This window comes from Chiloscyllium punctatum, chromosome 15, assembly GCF_047496795.1.
Source record: "Chiloscyllium punctatum isolate Juve2018m chromosome 15, sChiPun1.3, whole genome shotgun sequence".
Lineage (NCBI taxonomy): Eukaryota > Metazoa > Chordata > Chondrichthyes > Orectolobiformes > Hemiscylliidae > Chiloscyllium > Chiloscyllium punctatum.
This window is the reverse complement of record NC_092753.1, coordinates 26,806,459-26,823,428: the sequence shown is the minus strand read 5'-3', so window position 1 is coordinate 26,823,428 and position 16,970 is coordinate 26,806,459. Positions and strand designations below refer to the sequence as shown.

The following is a 16,970-nucleotide window of genomic DNA, read 5'->3' as shown; positions in this document are numbered from 1 at the left end:
AAACACTGTGCGACACTGTCCTGATTCATCCCAGTCCGCCTCTCCCTGCTTCCTTCCCCGAAATACATGTCCCAATTTCCAACATCTCCCCGCCTTTCGCCCTCCTTCCCTTCCCTCTCCCCTCCCATAGATTGCCACCTTGCCCACCTCCTGTCCACTTCCCACTCCTCCTTCAGATTCCCACCCTCTCCTTTGCCTCTTGTCCCATTCTCTCCCCTACACCTCTGCCCCCAGGCCTTCATCCCTCCCCAGTTTCTCCCCTGCTTCACTGCCCTCTCCCAATTCCCTCCACTGCTCCTGCCCCTCATCCCCACTACAGACTCTGATGTGCTCCCCCTACAACCCCTGATCCCACTCCCCCACAACACTTCCATTGCTCCCCTCCACCTCCTCACATCCCCTCCTCACTCTCTGCACACTGTCTCCATCTCCACACATTGCAGGGAGCTCAGGATTCGGGACACACACAGAATCATAGAATCCCTGCAGTGTGGAAGCAGGTCATTTGGTGGAGGTGGGGCAGGGTGGTGAAGTGGGGATAGATGAAGAGGGTACAGCCTGGTTTATCAATAGGACGAATGAATCTGGTAGGTGGCAGGGAACAGTGGAAGGGAGTGGGAAGGGCTGGGAAGACAGTCGGGAGATAAGAATGGAGGTTGTTTGAAATTGGAGAACTCAACATTGAGTTCTCTAGGCTGTAGGTTGCCTAGATGGAAGGTGAGGTGTTGCTCCTTCAGTTTATGGTGTTGTTCCTTGTGGCAATGGAGGAGGCCAAGGATGGTCATGTTGGAAAGGGGAATTGAAATGGACGGTGACTCGGAGGTCCAGTCAGCCCCTGCAGGCCCAGCTGCGATGCTCGGTGAACTGTCCCTAAATTTACATTCGATCCTCCCGATGTAAAGGCTACACTGGGAACACCTGATGCAGTAACCTCGGTTGGAAGAGAGACAGGTGAACCTCTGTCTCACCTGGAGGGATTGTTCGGGGCCTTGGATGGAGGTGAAGGGGGTGGTGTCCTGACAAGTTTTGCTTCTTTTCTGGTTGCAGGGGAAGGTACCTAGGGGTTTGGGGGAGGGGGCTAGAGTGGGTCAAGCCAAGGACTGTCAAAGAGAACAGTCCTTGCGGAAGGCAGAGAGGGGTAGGGAGGGGGAGATGTCCTTGGTGGTGGGGTCTATTTGGAGTTGGCGTTTAAGGATGATGCATTGGATGCGGACACTGGTTGGTGGTAGGTAAGGACAAGGGGGAACTTTGTCTTTATTGCGTTGGGCGGTGGGGGGCTAGTTTAGAGTAGTGGAACAGCGAATGGAGGTGGTGCAGCGGAGTGCTGTCTGGATGACAGAGGGAGGAAGAGCACATTGTTTGGAATAGGTGGATGCTCACAAGTGGAATGTCTCCTCAACCAAGCAGGTTGTGAGCGTTCGTGCAGAGATCCATTATGGGCGTTCAACTGGTAAAGAAGGAAGATCAGCTTCCTGTGACTCATGAGGAGGGATACTTGGTGAAGGAGGAAGTGAGAGGTGGGAGTTTATGATATGGAGAACACTGTTACCATCTGGACAGCACTGCCTGAAGATTCAGTGAAAGTAGCACCCAGTAGCAACTTAATGAAGCCAATTGGATAATACTAGAATGGGAATATTTAATGGACAATGTGAAAGGCAGCCTCTGGAGAGGGCAAGTGCAGTTGCAATGGGCCAAGTGGCCTCCTTAAGTGCTGGAAATGCCTACAGTGCTCAACATTAACTGACCTAGCAGCTCTGCATAGGGTAAAGCCAAACATGGTCTCCTTTCACCCACCATTCAAAACAGCGTACTTCCACTTACTCATTGAGATATTCAGATGTTTTAAAATTAACTCCAAGTTTGATAAATGATATGAAGGTGAAGCATGATACATTTGTTGGTGGGATATGTTGCAACATTTTTGTAAAAGAGACTTCTGAATTACTGTGTATTTGTGCAGCGAAACCATTTGTTATTCAATGTGTTTGAGTGAGAACAGATTGTCTCTGTTGGTATCAACTTTTGCTGTCTCACACACAGAGATTATTGCCTTCCTGACTACCTGGTACAAATTACCTGTTTATTTTAAACCATTCCAGATACGGTTTTACAAAGGAAGTTATGCAAAAGTACAAGGTAAGGAGTTTTCATTTTTATTTGAATTAAAAACTCCCTCCACTGCCAATGCTCAGTACCAACTACATGGCACACTGCAGAAACTCATCAAAGATCCTCAGACAGCACCTTCCAAACCCACAACCACTTCCATCTAGAATGGCAGCAGAAACATGGGGGCACCACTGCCTGCAAGTTCCCCTCCAAGCCATTCCCCATCCTGATTTGGAAATATATTGCCGTGACTTCACTGTCGCTAGGTCGAAATCCTGGAACTTGCTGCCTAACAGAATTGTGGGTGTCCCTATAACCACAAAGACTTCAGCAGTTCAGGAAGGCAGCTCAGCACCTCCCAAGAGCAATTCAGAATGCTGGCTTCGACAATGATGTCAACATTCTCAAATTTGTGCTCTTTCACTCTTGACCTTTCACAACTGGGACTAGTTTCTCCCTCCCTTGCGTATCAGCCCTGAGCAATACTGCATTGGCTCTGAATTTTAGATAAGACAAGGCACCTCCTGACCTCTAAAAGTGAACTCACCATAGCCCTGCTCTCTCATTAGAGAGAGAGAGAGAGACAAAGAGAAAGAGAAAGAGAGAGCGGGAGTGACAACTGGTGGTGGTTTAATCTAACAGTCACCATGCCTCAGGTAAGGGGAAAGGTTAGAAGGAGAAGGAGAGTCACAGAGTCATACAGAATGGAAAGAGACCCTTTGGTCCAACTTATCCGTGCTGTCCAGATATCCGAAATTAATTGAGTCCCATTTGCCTGCATTTGGCTCATATCCTTCCAAACCCTTCCTATTCATATACCCATCCCGATGCCTTTTAAATGTTGTAATTGTACCAGCCTCCACCACTTCCTCTGGCAGCGCATTCCATCCACGTACCACCCTCTGCGTGAAAAAGTTTTCCCTTAGGTCTCTTTTATATCTTTCCCCTCTTACCCTAAACATATGCCATCTAGTTTTGGACTCCTCGATAATATTTACCCTATCCATGTCTCTCATGATTTTATAAACCTCTATGAGGTCACCCCTCAGCACCCGAGACTCCAGAGAAAATAGCCCCAGCTTATTCAGTCTTTCCCCATAGCTCAAAACCCTCCAGTCCCGGCAACATCTTTGTAAATCTTTTCTGCACACTCTGAAGTTTCACAATATTCTTCCTACAGCAGGGAGACCAGAATTGTATGCAGTATTCTAAAGGTGGCCTCACCAATTTCCTACAGCTGCAGCATGACCTCCCAACTCCTAAACTCAACCTACTGCCCAATATGAGCAAGCAGGAATTGACATCACATTGTTTGTCACACTCTCTATTGCAATTCAGCCATCCAGCCAACTGAGCTAACTCAGATGCTTGACTCAAGTGAAAGCAGCTTCTTGTTCTGTGCCCAAAACCAGCACATGTCCTGAAGCAGTGAGTTTGCACGGAGGTTCGTGGTCTGAAAGTTAGACAAGAACGTTGCAAAATCATTCATGAATCCAGTAAGCTGTTGCAACACTGTCACATCTGTTAGTTACTGCATCTCTGCTGCAGACCTCTCCTTATCAGAATCTGGATACCTTTCAGTTCTGTGAAAATATCTTCATTTCCAAGGTGAGATTATTTGCAACAGTGATTGAAGACGTAGATTCTAACCAAGTGTCTGACTTTGATGAAGTGACTGACTGCATGCTTGTGGTTAATTAATAAAGTGTTTTTTTTTATTGTGGTGTTTACCACAGACAATGGGGAAGTAAAGGAGAGAGGCACTATTTTAGTTTTGATCTCAGAGCAGAAGGTTCAATTTTCCAGTTCAGGAGAATCAAACAGTCTAGCAGAAATGATTTAAGCCTGTGAAATAGTTAATATCTCAGAGATCTGAACTGACAATGGTTTAGACCATGGAATACAACACACTGCCTGGAAATGTGGTGTAGGCACGTCCTATTGAGGCATTCAAGAGAGGCATTGAATGGCTGTTTGGATAGAAATGGTATGCAGGGCTACAGGAAAAAGACACAAAATTGGAACTGCTGTGACTGAGGGGATTTTGTCTCTGAATGTTGTCCCCGGCCATGCTCTATCCATTACTGATACCCTCTGCCTAACTTTTATATGTGGTTGCATTTTTTCAAAATTCATTCACAGGATGAGGGCATCACTGAATGCCCATCCCTGAGGGTGGTTAAGAGTCACCACATTGCTGTGGGTCTGGAGTCACATGTGGGCCAGAACAGGTGAGGACGGTAGTTTGATTCTCGAAATATCATCTGTGAGCTAGTTGGGCTTTTCCGCAGCAATCAATTATGGATTCATGGTCATCATTAGACTCTTAACCAGAGATTTTTATTAAATGTCTGAGGATTTGAACCCAGGTCCCCAGAACATTCCCTGGGTCTCTGGATTAACAGTCCAGTGATAATACTACAAGACCATCACCTCCCCAGTATCTGAGAGAGGTCTCAGCTTCAGGCCATGGGGTGATTGCTGTTTTATAGGAATAAAATTGAACATATTTCAGCGTGTTGATCAAAGCTTGTGTTGTTTCTATTTGCAGATGTACGGGAAAATAATTCTCCACCTTGTGCAAGATGTGTTCAGTTGGTTGCCGTTGGCAACAATAATTGACTCGAAGGTGCTGGTTGTCCATGGAGGCATATCAGACACAACTGATCTGGATTTACTGGGGTCAATAGACAGACACAGGGTAAGGCCCATGTCCCAACAAGACTGTGTGTGTCACAGACAGTGCAATGTTGTAACAAGTGCGTAACTTGCTTCAGAATATTCACCAACTATATCTAACTCATTCTTAAAAGCATTCAATGGTTCAGCCTCGACAGCTTTCTGTAGCAGAGAATTCCACAGGCTCACCACTCTCTGGGTGAAGACATTTCTCCTCATCTCAGTCTGAAATGGCCAATCCGACATAGAACATAGAACATAGAAAAATACAGTGCAGTACAGGCCCTTTGGCCCTCGATGTTGCGCCGATCCAAGCCCACCTAACCTACACTAGCCCACTATCCTCCATATGCCTATCCAATGCCTGTTTAAATGCCCATAAAGAGGGAGAGTCCCCCACTGCTACTGGCAGGGCATTCCATGAACTCACGACTCGCTGAGTAAAGAATCTACCCCTAACATCTGTCCTATACCTACCACCCCTTAATTTAAAGCTATGCCCCCTCGTAATAGCTGACTCCACACGTGGAAAAAGGTTCTCATGGTCAACCCTATCTAACCCCCTAATCATCTTGTACACCTCTATCAAGTCACCCCTAAACCTTCTTTTCTCCAATGAAAACAGCCCCAAGTGCCTCAGCCTTTCCTCATACGATCTTCCTACCATACCAGGCAACATCCTGGTAAACCTGCTCTGCACCCGTTCCAGTGCCTCCACATCCTTCCTATAGTATGGCGACCAAAACTGCACACAATACTCCAAATGCGGCCGCACCAGAGTCTTATACAACTGCAACATGACCTCAGGAGTCCGGAACTCAATTCCTCTACCAATAAAAGCCAGTATGCCATATGCCTTCTTCACCGCACTATTTACCTGGGTGGCAACTTTCAGTGACTTGTGTACATGGACACCAAGATCCCTCTGCTCATCCACACTACCAAGTATCCGACCATTAGCCCAGTATCCCATCTTTTTGTTACTCATACCAAAGTGAATCACCTCACACTTACCCACATTGAACTCCATTTGCCAACTTTCTGCCCAGCTCTGCAGCTTATCTATATCCTGCTGTAACCTGACACATCCTTCCTCACTGTCAACAACTCCACCGACTTTTGTATCATCCGCAAACTTGCTCACCCAACCTTCTAGCCCCTCCTCCAGGTCATTTATAAAAATGACAAACAGCAATGGTCCCAAAACAGATCCTTGCGGAACACCGCTAGTAACTGCACTCCAAGATGAACCTTTACCATCAACTACTACCCTCTGTCTTCTTCTAGCCAGCCAATTCCTAATCCAAACCTCCAACTCACCCTCAATGCTATACCTCCGTATTTTTTGCAGTAGCCTACCATGGGGAACCTTATCAAACACCTTACTAAAATCCATATACACCATATCTACCGCTTTACCCTTGTCCACCTCCTTAGTCACCTTCTCAAAGAATTCAATAAGGTTTGTGAGGCACGACCTGCCCTTCACAAAACCATGCTGACTATCCTTGATCACATTATTCCTATCCAGATGTTCATAAATCCTATCCCTTACAATTCTCTCTACATCCTGAGACTATGACCTTTGTTGCTTGGCTCCCCATTCATTGAGTCATAGAGTCGTACAAATCAACAGCACAGAACAAGGCCCGTTAGACCAACATGTCCGTGCCATTCAGAAACAACCAAACTATCCTAATTCCATTTTCCTGCACTTGGCCCAGAGCCTTGTATGCCTTGGCATCACAAGTACACATCTACATATTTCTTCACTGCCCAGGCTTATGGATTCCCACCATCCTCTGGGTGAAAAAGATTTTTCTCACGTTGCCTCTAAACCTTACCTTAAATCTATGCTTTCTGTCTGTCCATCATCATTTTACATATCTCAATCACATCTCTTCTCAGTCTCCTCTGCTTTAAGGAGAATGACCCCAGTCTGTCCAATCTCTCTTCGCAACTGAAACTCTCCAGCCCAGGCAACATCCTGGTCAATCTCCTCTGCACTCTCTCCATTGCTATTGCATCCCTCCTATAATGTGGATTCCAGAGCTGAACATAATACTCTAACTGTGGCCTAACCAGCATTTTATATAATTTCAGCATAACCTCCCAGCTCTGAAACTCTATGCCTCAGGTAAGAAAGGCAAGTATACCATATACCTTCTCAACCACTCTATCCACTTCTCCTCATAACTTAAGGGACTGGGTATTTGCACATCAAGGTCTCCCTAATCCTCCGTGCTGCTGAGGGTCCTACTGTTCATCGTGTATTCCCTCACCTTGTATTCCCTCGCCAAATGCATCACCTCACATTTATCCAGATTGACTTCCATTTGACACTGTTTAGCCCATCTGACCAGCCCATCTATATCCTCCCGTAATCGAAGACTATCCTCCTCACCATCTACCACCCCACCATTTTTTATATATTCAGCAAACTTACTGATCAACCCTCCTATACTCGTCTAAATCATTTATATTGACCACAACAGCAAGGACCCCAGCAATGATCCCTGCAGAACTCCTCAGGACATAGTCACAAAAACATCCCTTAACAGTTACCTTCTGCCTCCCACCACTCAGTCAATTGTGATCCAACTCACCACATTTCCTTGCATCCCATGAGCTCTTCAGATATGACCTCACTTTAACAAAACCATACTGTCTGTTCTAGATTAATCACTGCTTCTTCAAATGTAGATTAATTCTTCAAATGTAGACAAATTGCTTCCAATAGTTTCCCCATCACATTAAGAACATTCTTCCAGCATTTGTCCTGTCTAGTCCCATTAGATTTTTTTATAGGTTTCGAAGGGATGCCTCTCATTCTTCTAAACTTCTAACGAATCCAGTCTCTTTTCAAACGTCGGTCTTGCCATCCCAGGAATAGGATGGTACTCCAGCATGTGGGCGAGTACTTAAATGCCAGAGATGTGGACCACATGCAAGGAAATTAAGTGTAGTTTGGTGTTTGTTGGTCAGTATAAATATGGTGGGCCAAAAGGCCTGTTTCTATGTTGTACGACTCTATGAATCAGTCTGGTAAACCTTTGTTGCACTATTTCCATTAGCAGAAGATCCTTCCTCAGGTGAGGAGACCAAAACTGCAAACAATACTCCAGGTATGGCCTCATCGAGATCCTGTACAGTTGCAGCAAGATAGCCATGCTACTGGACTTGAAATCTCTCCCTATGAAGGCCAACATACCACTTACCTTCTTCACTGCCTACATGCTTACTGTCCTGGTGCACACGGACACCCAGATCACTTTGCTCCTTCCCTTTGCCCAAGCTATCTTCTTTTAGGAAATTATCCAACTTCCTGTTCCTGCTACTAAGTAGGTAACCTCACATTTATCCACATTATCTGCTAGGCATTTTCTCCTCACTCAGTTGTCCAACTAGTTAACAGCTTTTTCTACCTATCCTCCCATGTTCAAAGACTTGGGTCCGTACCCTCCCATCTGATCCTACAGTCTAAAAGTTCTGTATTAACTTATTTTCAAATCAACCTGTTTAGAGATATTATCACACACCTCTGGAACAGGTGTGATTTGAGCCCAGGCTGCCAGGCAAGGTGGTTAGCACTGCTGCCTCACAGTGTCAACGACCTGGGTTCAATTCCAGCCTCGAGTGACAGTCTGTGTGGAGTTTGCACATTCTCCCCATGTCTGCGTGGGTTTCCTCCGGGTGCTCCAGTTTCCTCTCTCAGTCCAAAGATATGCAGGTCAGGGTGAATTGGCCATGCTAAACTGCCCATAGTGTTCATGGAAACAGACCCTTCGGTCCAACCCATCCATGATATCCCAACCTAATCTAGTCCCACCTGCCAGCACCCGGCCCATATCGCTCTAAACCCTTCCTATTCATATAACCATCCAAATGCCTCTTAAATATTGAAATTGTACCATCCTCCATCACTTCCTCTGGCAGCTCAGTTCATACACGTGCCATGCTCTATGTGAAAATATTGCCCCTGAGGTCTCTTTTATATCTTTCCCCTCTCACCCTAAACCTATGCCCTCTAATTCTGGATTCCCTGACCCCAGGGAAAAGACTTTGCCTATTTACCCTATCCATGCCCCTCATAATTTTGTAAACCTCTATAAGGTCACCTCTCAGCCTCCGACGCTCCAGGGAAAACACCCCCAGCCTGTTCAGTCTCTCCCTATAGCTCAAATCCTCCAACCCTGGCAACATCCTTGTAAATCTTTTCTGAACCCTTTCAAGTTTCACAACTTCTTTCTGACAGCAAGGAGACCAGAATTGCATGCAATATTCCAACAGTGGCCTAACCAATGTCCTGTACAGCCGCAAAATGACCTCCCAAACTCCTGTACTCAATACTATGACTAATAAAGGAAAGCATACCAGATGCCTTCTTCACTATCCTATCTACCTGCGACTCCACTTTCAAGGAGCTATAAACCTGCACTCCAAGGTCTCTCTGTTCAGCAACACTCCCTAGGACCTTACCATTAAGTTTTAAGTCCTGCTAAGATTTACTTTCCCAAAATGCAGATTTTGAAAACTTCAACCGAATCTCCTCTCAGCCTTCTTCACTCCAAGGAGCACATGCCCATTTCTTCAATCTATTCTCACATTCTGGGAACCACTATATGATTGTAGAATCTTACAGAAGAGGCCCTTCAGCCCATTGAGTTTTTCTGAGACTGAGATGAGGAGGAATTTCTTCGCTCAGGGGGTTGAGTGTCTTTGGAACTCTTTGCCACAGAGTGCTGTGGGGGCAGAGACATAGTGTATATTTAAGGCTGGGATAGACTTTTGATCAGTAGGGGTATCGAGGGTTATGGGGAAAGGGCAGTCAAGTGATGTGACCAATGTTGGATCAGCATGATTCTAAAGAATGGCAGAGCAGGCTTGAGGGGCCGAATGGCCTGCTCCTGTTCCTATTCGTCAAGGTCTTACAGCCTAATGGTGTCACATTTCAATGAGATCATGTCAGATCTGATAATATGCTACTTTTTCGACTCATCTTGCTGAACTGGACCAGTTCACATTTTTCACATTATAATTCACCTGCCAATCTTTGTGATTGTTCATCCTATTTGAGACCTTTGCAGACTCTTTGTGTCAAAGAACAAAGAACCTTCCAGAACAAGAACAGGCCCTTTGGCCCTCCAAGCCTGCACCAATCCAGATCCTGTATCTAAACCTGCTGCCTATTTTCTAAGGATCTGTATCCCTCTGCTCCCTGCCCATTCATGTATCTATCTAGATACATCTTAAATGACGCTATCGTTCCCGCCCCTACCATCTCCGCTGGGAACACATTTCAGGCACCCACCACCCTCTGCGTAAAGAACTTTCTATATATATCTCCCTTAAACTTTTTCCCTCTCACCTTGAACTCGTGACCCCTAGTAATTGAATCCCCCACTCTGTGAAAAAAGCTTCTTGCTATCCACCCCGTCTACACCTCTCATGATTTTGTAGACCTCAATCAGGTCTCCCCTCAACCTTCGTCTTTCTAATGAAAATAATCCTAATCTATTCAACCTCCATTCATAGCTAGTGCCTTCCATATCAGGGAACATCCTGGTGAACCTCCTCTGCACCCTCTCCAAAGCATCCACCTCCTTTTGGTAATGTGGTGACCAGAACTGTATGCAGTATTCTAAGAGTCTGGTTCCGTGCTGTACATCTCTCTGACTCTCTGACTAGCCTCCAGTCACGCAAACAGCTTTCTACCACTGCCCTCCATCTACTGTCACTTAGCCAGGTTTGGAGCCAACTTGCCAAGTTCTACTAGATCCAATGAGATTCTGAGTGGATAAATAGTGGAGCTGGCAAAAGCCCTGATGAAAGATTCCAACCTGAAATGTGGATTCCCTTTCTCCTCTTGAATCTGCTTTACCTGCTGTGCTTTTTCCAACTTCACTCTTTATCCACTCTGTCTGTCCAGCATGCGCAGTCCTCACTATTTCCTATAAGATTCTACCTTCTTTACCAGTTGCCCATGTTGGACCTTGTCAAAGGCTTTGCCGAAATCCATATAAACATCATCAACTGCCCTACCTGTATCCAAACACTTGGTCACTCCTAGAAAAATGCTTGTGAGTCGCTTATGCACTTTCTCCAATGCATTTCCCACAATGAGGGCATTCAGAACGATACTCAATACTCCAACTGAGGTCTAACAAATTCCTGTCCCTCTAGAATCACTGAATCCCAGTACTGTGAAAGCAGACCATTCAGCCACATTGACCCTTCAAAGCGTATCCCATCCTCCTCCCTATAACCACGAATTTTCCATGGCTAATCCACCTAGACTGCAGATGCCTGGACACGATGGGCAACTTACCATGGCCAATTCACCTAACCTGCATATCTTTAGACTGTGAGAAGAAACTGGAGCACCCAGTGGAAACCCACACAGACACGGGGTGATTGTGAAAACTCCACACAGACAACCGCCCAAAGGTAGAATCGAACCCAGATCCTAGGTGCTATGAGGCAGCAGTGCTAACCACTGAGCCACCACACCACTCTTCTTGGCTCTTGTTAATAAAGTGGAGGAGACTGTATGCTCTATTAACTCCTCTCCCCAGCTGTCCCACTACTTTCAGTGATCTGTACACATATACACCCAGATCCCACTGCTCCTGTACCCTGTTTAGAATCGTATCTCTATTACATAGTGTCATTCAGTGTTCTTCTGAACAAAGCGCATCACCTCACACTTCACTGCACTGAACCTTCTGAAAGTCTGTGTGCACCACATCAACAGCGCTCCCCTCATGGAGTCTTTCCATTACCTCCTTAAAAAACTCCAGTAAGGTAGTCAGACACCATTTCCTGTTCAGAAATCTGCTGACCATCCCAATCAACTCACCTTTCTCCATGCAATGACTCAATCTATCTCAAGCAATTGTTTCTGAAAGGTTCCTTACCACTGAAGTTAAACTGATGGGTCTGTAACGTTGGGATTATCCTCACAATCCCTTCTTGAACAAGGCTGTAATGTTTGCAATTTTCCAAACTCCAGCATCCCTTTGAGTCTAGAAGAAGTTTGTGGCCAGTGCTCCTGCAATTCCCACTTGTACTTCTTTCAAAATCCTTGGATGCATCTAATCCGACCCCAGGGCCTTGTTAATGTTAAGGGCAAGCAGCCTATTTTCTTTATCAATTTGAACCCTTCTGTCACCATGGCCTGACCAGATAAATATTGGAGCTGGAAAAAGTCCTGATGAAAGGTTTCGACCTGAAACGTCAACTCCTCTTCTCCTCTGATGCTGCTTGACCTGCTGTGCTATTTCCAGCTTCACTCTTTATCCACTCTGTCTCCCCAGCATGCACAGTCCTCACTATCTCCCTCTTTGGTAAAAATAAATTTAATACTCATTTAACACCTCAATCATGCCCATGACTCCATGTGTAATATCCCCTCTTTGGTCTCTCACCAAGCTTACTTCTCCTTTACTACTTATACATCCACATACGACTTTAGGATTCCCCTCTAAATTGGCTGCCAATCTTTTCTAGTAATTTTTCTTTGCATCACTTACTTGCTTTTTCACCATCTTTCTAAACCTTCTGTGTTCTGGTTAGTTCTCAGTTATATTACCTATATGACACACTTCTTTCTTTTTTTCTTAATTGCTAGCTCATTTGTCATTCTGGAAATTCAGGATTTGTTAGTCCTTCATTTCCCATTTGCAGGATTATATTACGACTGGATTCCATACCCTCTTTGATTGTTCACTGACCGCTTTTCCAGTAAATCCTATCCAGCTCTGTTCTTGCCGTATTGAATTCCGCTCTCTGCCAAGTTGATTTTTCTCATTCTGCACTGTAACGTGTTGTTTTCCACCATCATCCTGAACCATTTGATACAATGATCACTGTCTTCCAAACACTCCCCAGCTAACAACTTGTTCATTTGGGCCTCCTTATCTCCAAGAACTCGGTACAATCATCCTTTGAATATCTGAAGAAAATTCTTACCAGATTCAAAACGTTAACTCTGCTTTTCCCACTTCACGGATGCGGCCAGACCTGCTGAGCTTCCCCAGCATTCTTTGTATTTGTTTCAGGATTTTGCCTGTATCCTGAATGATGAATTTCTCATTCCTTCGCAGTTTAAATCTGCACTCAGGCCTCAGGCCAAAGCCTCTGAAAACTCGAATGAGAAAAGTGTGGGGGACCTCTACCTCAAGGCACAAGCTCCAAAGAGGCTGGACAAGAACGGGAATGTTGGAGGGAAGCCACCAGAAACTTCCAGCAATTCCATTATTGACCGTTCCTCCTTTCGAAAGCAGAGGCCTGTGACATCATCGGCTTCCTCAGTGTACAGCTTCAGCAGATCGGATAGTGACCAGGATGGAGGGAGGGAGGATGGTGTGCTCCAAAGAGATTCCAACCAGGAGAGAGTGTTGGAACGCAGCCGCATAGAGGGTCACAACTCCACTCCAATCCTCGAAGTGTCCTGCTTAGACTGCGAAGTGGCCTTCACCAATGACATATCAAGAGAGGAGATGGAATGGAAACAGGTATACTGAATGCAATTTCAAATTTGTAAAGAGATTGGAGCATTTGGAATGAGTGTGGGAAAATGGTGTTGAGGTACAAGGTCAGCCATGATCTGCATGATGGGGAGAACAGGCTTGACTTGAGGGGACAAATGTCAGCTTCTCCCATTGAGAGTTGCAGAGCTGTATAGCATACAGTATTCCTGAGGAGAATACTAAAATACAGGCTCCTAGACTAGATGGGATTGAGGTTCACAAGGAGGAGGTGTTAGCAGTTCTGGAAAGAATGAAAATAGATAGGACCCCAGGCTGTGTGGGATTTATCCTAGGATTCTCTGGGAAGCCAGGGAGGAGATTGCAGAGCCTTCAGCTTTGATCTTTATGTCATCACTGTCTACAGGAATAGTACCAGAAGACTGGAGGATAGCAAATGTTCCCTTGTTCAAGAAGGGGAGTAGAGAAAACCCTGGTAAATTATAGACCAGTGAGTGGGTAAAGTGTTGAAAAAGGTTATAAGAGATAGGATTTATAATCATCTGGAAAGGAATAATTTGATGAGGGATAGTCAACATGGTTTTGTGAAGGGTAAGTTGTGCCTCACAAACTTTATTGAGTTCTTTGAGAAGGTGACCAAACTGGTGAATGAGGCTAAATTGGTTGTTGTGGTGTATAAGGATTTCAGTAAAGCATTTGATAAGGTTCCCCATTGTAGGCTATTGCACAAAGTGCAGAGTCATAGGATTGAGGGTGATTTAGCGGTTTGGATCAGAAATTGACTAGCTGAAAGAAGACAGAGGGTGGTGGTTGGTGGGAAATGTTCATCCTGGAGTTCAGTAACTAGTGGTGTACCACTAGTTTTGGGGCCATTGCTGTTTGTCATTCTTATAAATGACCTGGAAGAGGGTGTAAAAGGATGGTTTAGTAAATTTGCAGACGACACTAAGGTCGTTAGAGTTGTGGATAGTTCTGAAGAATGTTGCAGATCATAGAGGGACATAGATAAGGTGCAGAGCTGGACTGAGAGGTGGCAAATGGAGTTTAATGTGGAAAAGTGTGAGGTGATACACTTTGGAAGGAGTAATAGGAATGCAGAGTACTGGGCTAATGATAAGATTCTTGGTAGTGTAGATGAGCAGAGAGATCTCGGTGTCCTTGTACATAGATCTCTTAAAGTTGCCACCCAGTTTGGGAAGGTTATTAAGAAGGGAGAAAGTGAGGACTGCAGATGCTGGAGATTAGAGTCGAGAGTGCGGTGCTGGAAAAACACAGCAGGTCAGGCAGCACCCGAGGAACAGGAGAATCGACGTTTGAGGCAAAAGCCCTTCATCAGGAATAAGTTTGTTAAGAAGGCGTACAGTGTGTTAACTTTTATTGGGAGAGGGATTGAGTTTCAGAGCCATGAGGTCATGAGCTGTACAAAACTCTGGTGCAGCCGCATTTGGAGTATTGCATACAGTTCTGGTCACCGCATTATAGGAAGGATGTGGAAGCTTTGGAAAGGGTTCAGAGGCAATTTACTAGGATGTGGTCTGGTATGGAGGGAAGGTCTTTTTGAGGAAAAGCTGAGGGACGTGAGGCTATTTTTGTTAGAGAGAATTAGGTTAAGAGGTTGCTTAATTGAGACATATAAGATAATCAGAGGGTTAGATAGGTTGGACAGTGAGAGCCTTTTTTCCTTGGATGGCGATGGCTAGCATGAGGGGACATAGCTTTAAATTGAGGAGTGATAGGACAGATGTCAGAGGTAGTTTCTTTACTCAGAGAGTAGTGGGGGGCGTGAAACATACTGCCTACAACAGTAGTAGACTCACGAAATTTAAGGGCATCTAAATGGTCATTGGATAAACATACGGATGATAATGGAATAGTATAGGTTAGATAGGTTTCAGATTGGTTTCACAGGTCGGCACAACATCGAGGGCTGCGATGTAATGTTCTATGCAATGCATTGACCAAACAAGGCAAGCATGTCAAATGCCTTCTTCATTATCCTGTCTACCTGTGACTCCACTTGCAATGAACTATGAACCTGCATTTCAAAGTTTATTTGTTCAGCAACGCTTTCCAGGACCTTGCCATTGATTGTACAAGTCCTGCCTTGTGATGTAACCTGCTTGGCACTGTGACATTGCATTCACTAAAAAAAAATCTTTGTCCCCTGGCTCTTGTTGTGCGATCATACTGAGATGGGAGAAAGAAGTGAGTTTCCCTCATCAGCAGCAACATCAGAAATTGCTGGAGAAACGCAGCTGCTCCGGCAGCATCCGTGGAGAGAAAACAGAGTTAACGTTTCAGGTCCAGTGACCCTTTTTCAGAACAGGGTTCTGTTAAAGAGTCACCAGACTCGAAACGTTAACTCTGCTTTCTCTCCAGTGATGCTTCCAGACCTGCTGAGTTTCTCCAGCAATTTCTGATTTTGTTTCTGATTTCCAGCATTCGCAGTTCTTCAGTTTTGATTTTGTTTTGAGTCTTTCCTCATGTTCGTGAGCAAGAATGCTCATGAATGATTTACGCCACAACTTAAGTAGATCGGAAAAGCCAGTCTCAGAACCGTGCTGGCTCAGACCCGGTTCCAAGTGTACCCCAACACTAGTAACATTACTGATGACTGACACCGATCCCAAGCATTAAACCATTACCCTTCAACTCTCCCCAAGGAATGCTGAATACGTTCTGTATATACTTTATAATTCTTTTGGAGAATTAGTGACACAGTGAGCTAATAAAGCTTGAGCCCACATCATATTGCTCTCTGTAATCGATTCGCACCCCTCGTAGTTACTTTCAGAATGAAGTTCTGCTGCTTGTTTTTATTAAATACCTAGTTTCGGTTAGAAAAGATAACAGCAGATACAACTGTATAAATTAACTTCAGCTCTCCTGGTTGTAGGCTTGATAGTTGTTTGATCAAGGATCTGTTAACCTTCGAGATCACAGGATTCTGGCCGTGACTGTTTATTCTGAGAGCTGTCTTTCTGTAGATTATAGATGTACTGTGGAGTGACCCAAGGAACCTCACTGGCTGCATCCCAAACAGCTTCCGAGGAGGGGGCTGTTACTTTGGTCACGATGTGACACAATGCATGCTGAAACGGTACGACTTGGAGCTGCTGATCCGGTCACACGAGTGCAAACAGGAAGGATATGAACTCTGCCACGACGGAAAGGTAACACGTTGACCCGAAATCCTCTCGTGTGAGCTTGCACGTCAGTCTTACAAAAAACATTGTCGCTGATTTGCAGGTTGAAGGTCAATCGCAGGGAGCTGAATGATCCATTTCTCACGCAGGTCATCACTATTTTCTCTGCTTCGAATTACTACGAAGAGGGCAGTAACCGAGGGGCTTATGTCAAACTTGGTCCCGATCTGGTGCCCCGCTTTGTCCAGTACCGAGTTAGTAAATGTACAAGGAAACTGACTCTTCAGGAGAGGTGAGTGTAGCACAGAGGTAGACAGGTGACAGGTGTGTAAGGGGTTAAATTAGGATGTGCGCTTGGTCGGAGCGACCATCTTTGAACGCGCTCACCAGGACAGCTTGTGTTCAGTCGGTCATCTTTTTTTTGATGAAGTAACAGAGAGAGCAGAAGAGGTTAATGCAGTTGACATAATGTACTTAGTCACAGAGATGTGCAGCAAGGAAACCAACTCGTCCATGCTGACCAGATTTCTAGATTAGATTACTT

At 45.1% G+C, this 16,970-nt stretch overlaps 1 protein-coding gene across 1 annotated transcript in view; it reads left to right on the top strand.

Annotated features, from left to right (window-relative positions):
- ppef1 (protein phosphatase, EF-hand calcium binding domain 1) overlaps window positions 1-16,970 on the top strand; it is a 78,933-nt gene that overhangs the window by 46,902 nt on the left and 15,061 nt on the right. The window contains exons 10-14 of the mRNA XM_072584825.1: window positions 2,103-2,139; window positions 4,664-4,813; window positions 12,897-13,307; window positions 16,268-16,453; window positions 16,576-16,718. Coding sequence (XP_072440926.1) covers window positions 2,103-2,139; window positions 4,664-4,813; window positions 12,897-13,307; window positions 16,268-16,453; window positions 16,576-16,718 — 927 coding nt within the window. The remainder of the gene's footprint in view (window positions 1-2,102; window positions 2,140-4,663; window positions 4,814-12,896; window positions 13,308-16,267; window positions 16,454-16,575; window positions 16,719-16,970) is intronic.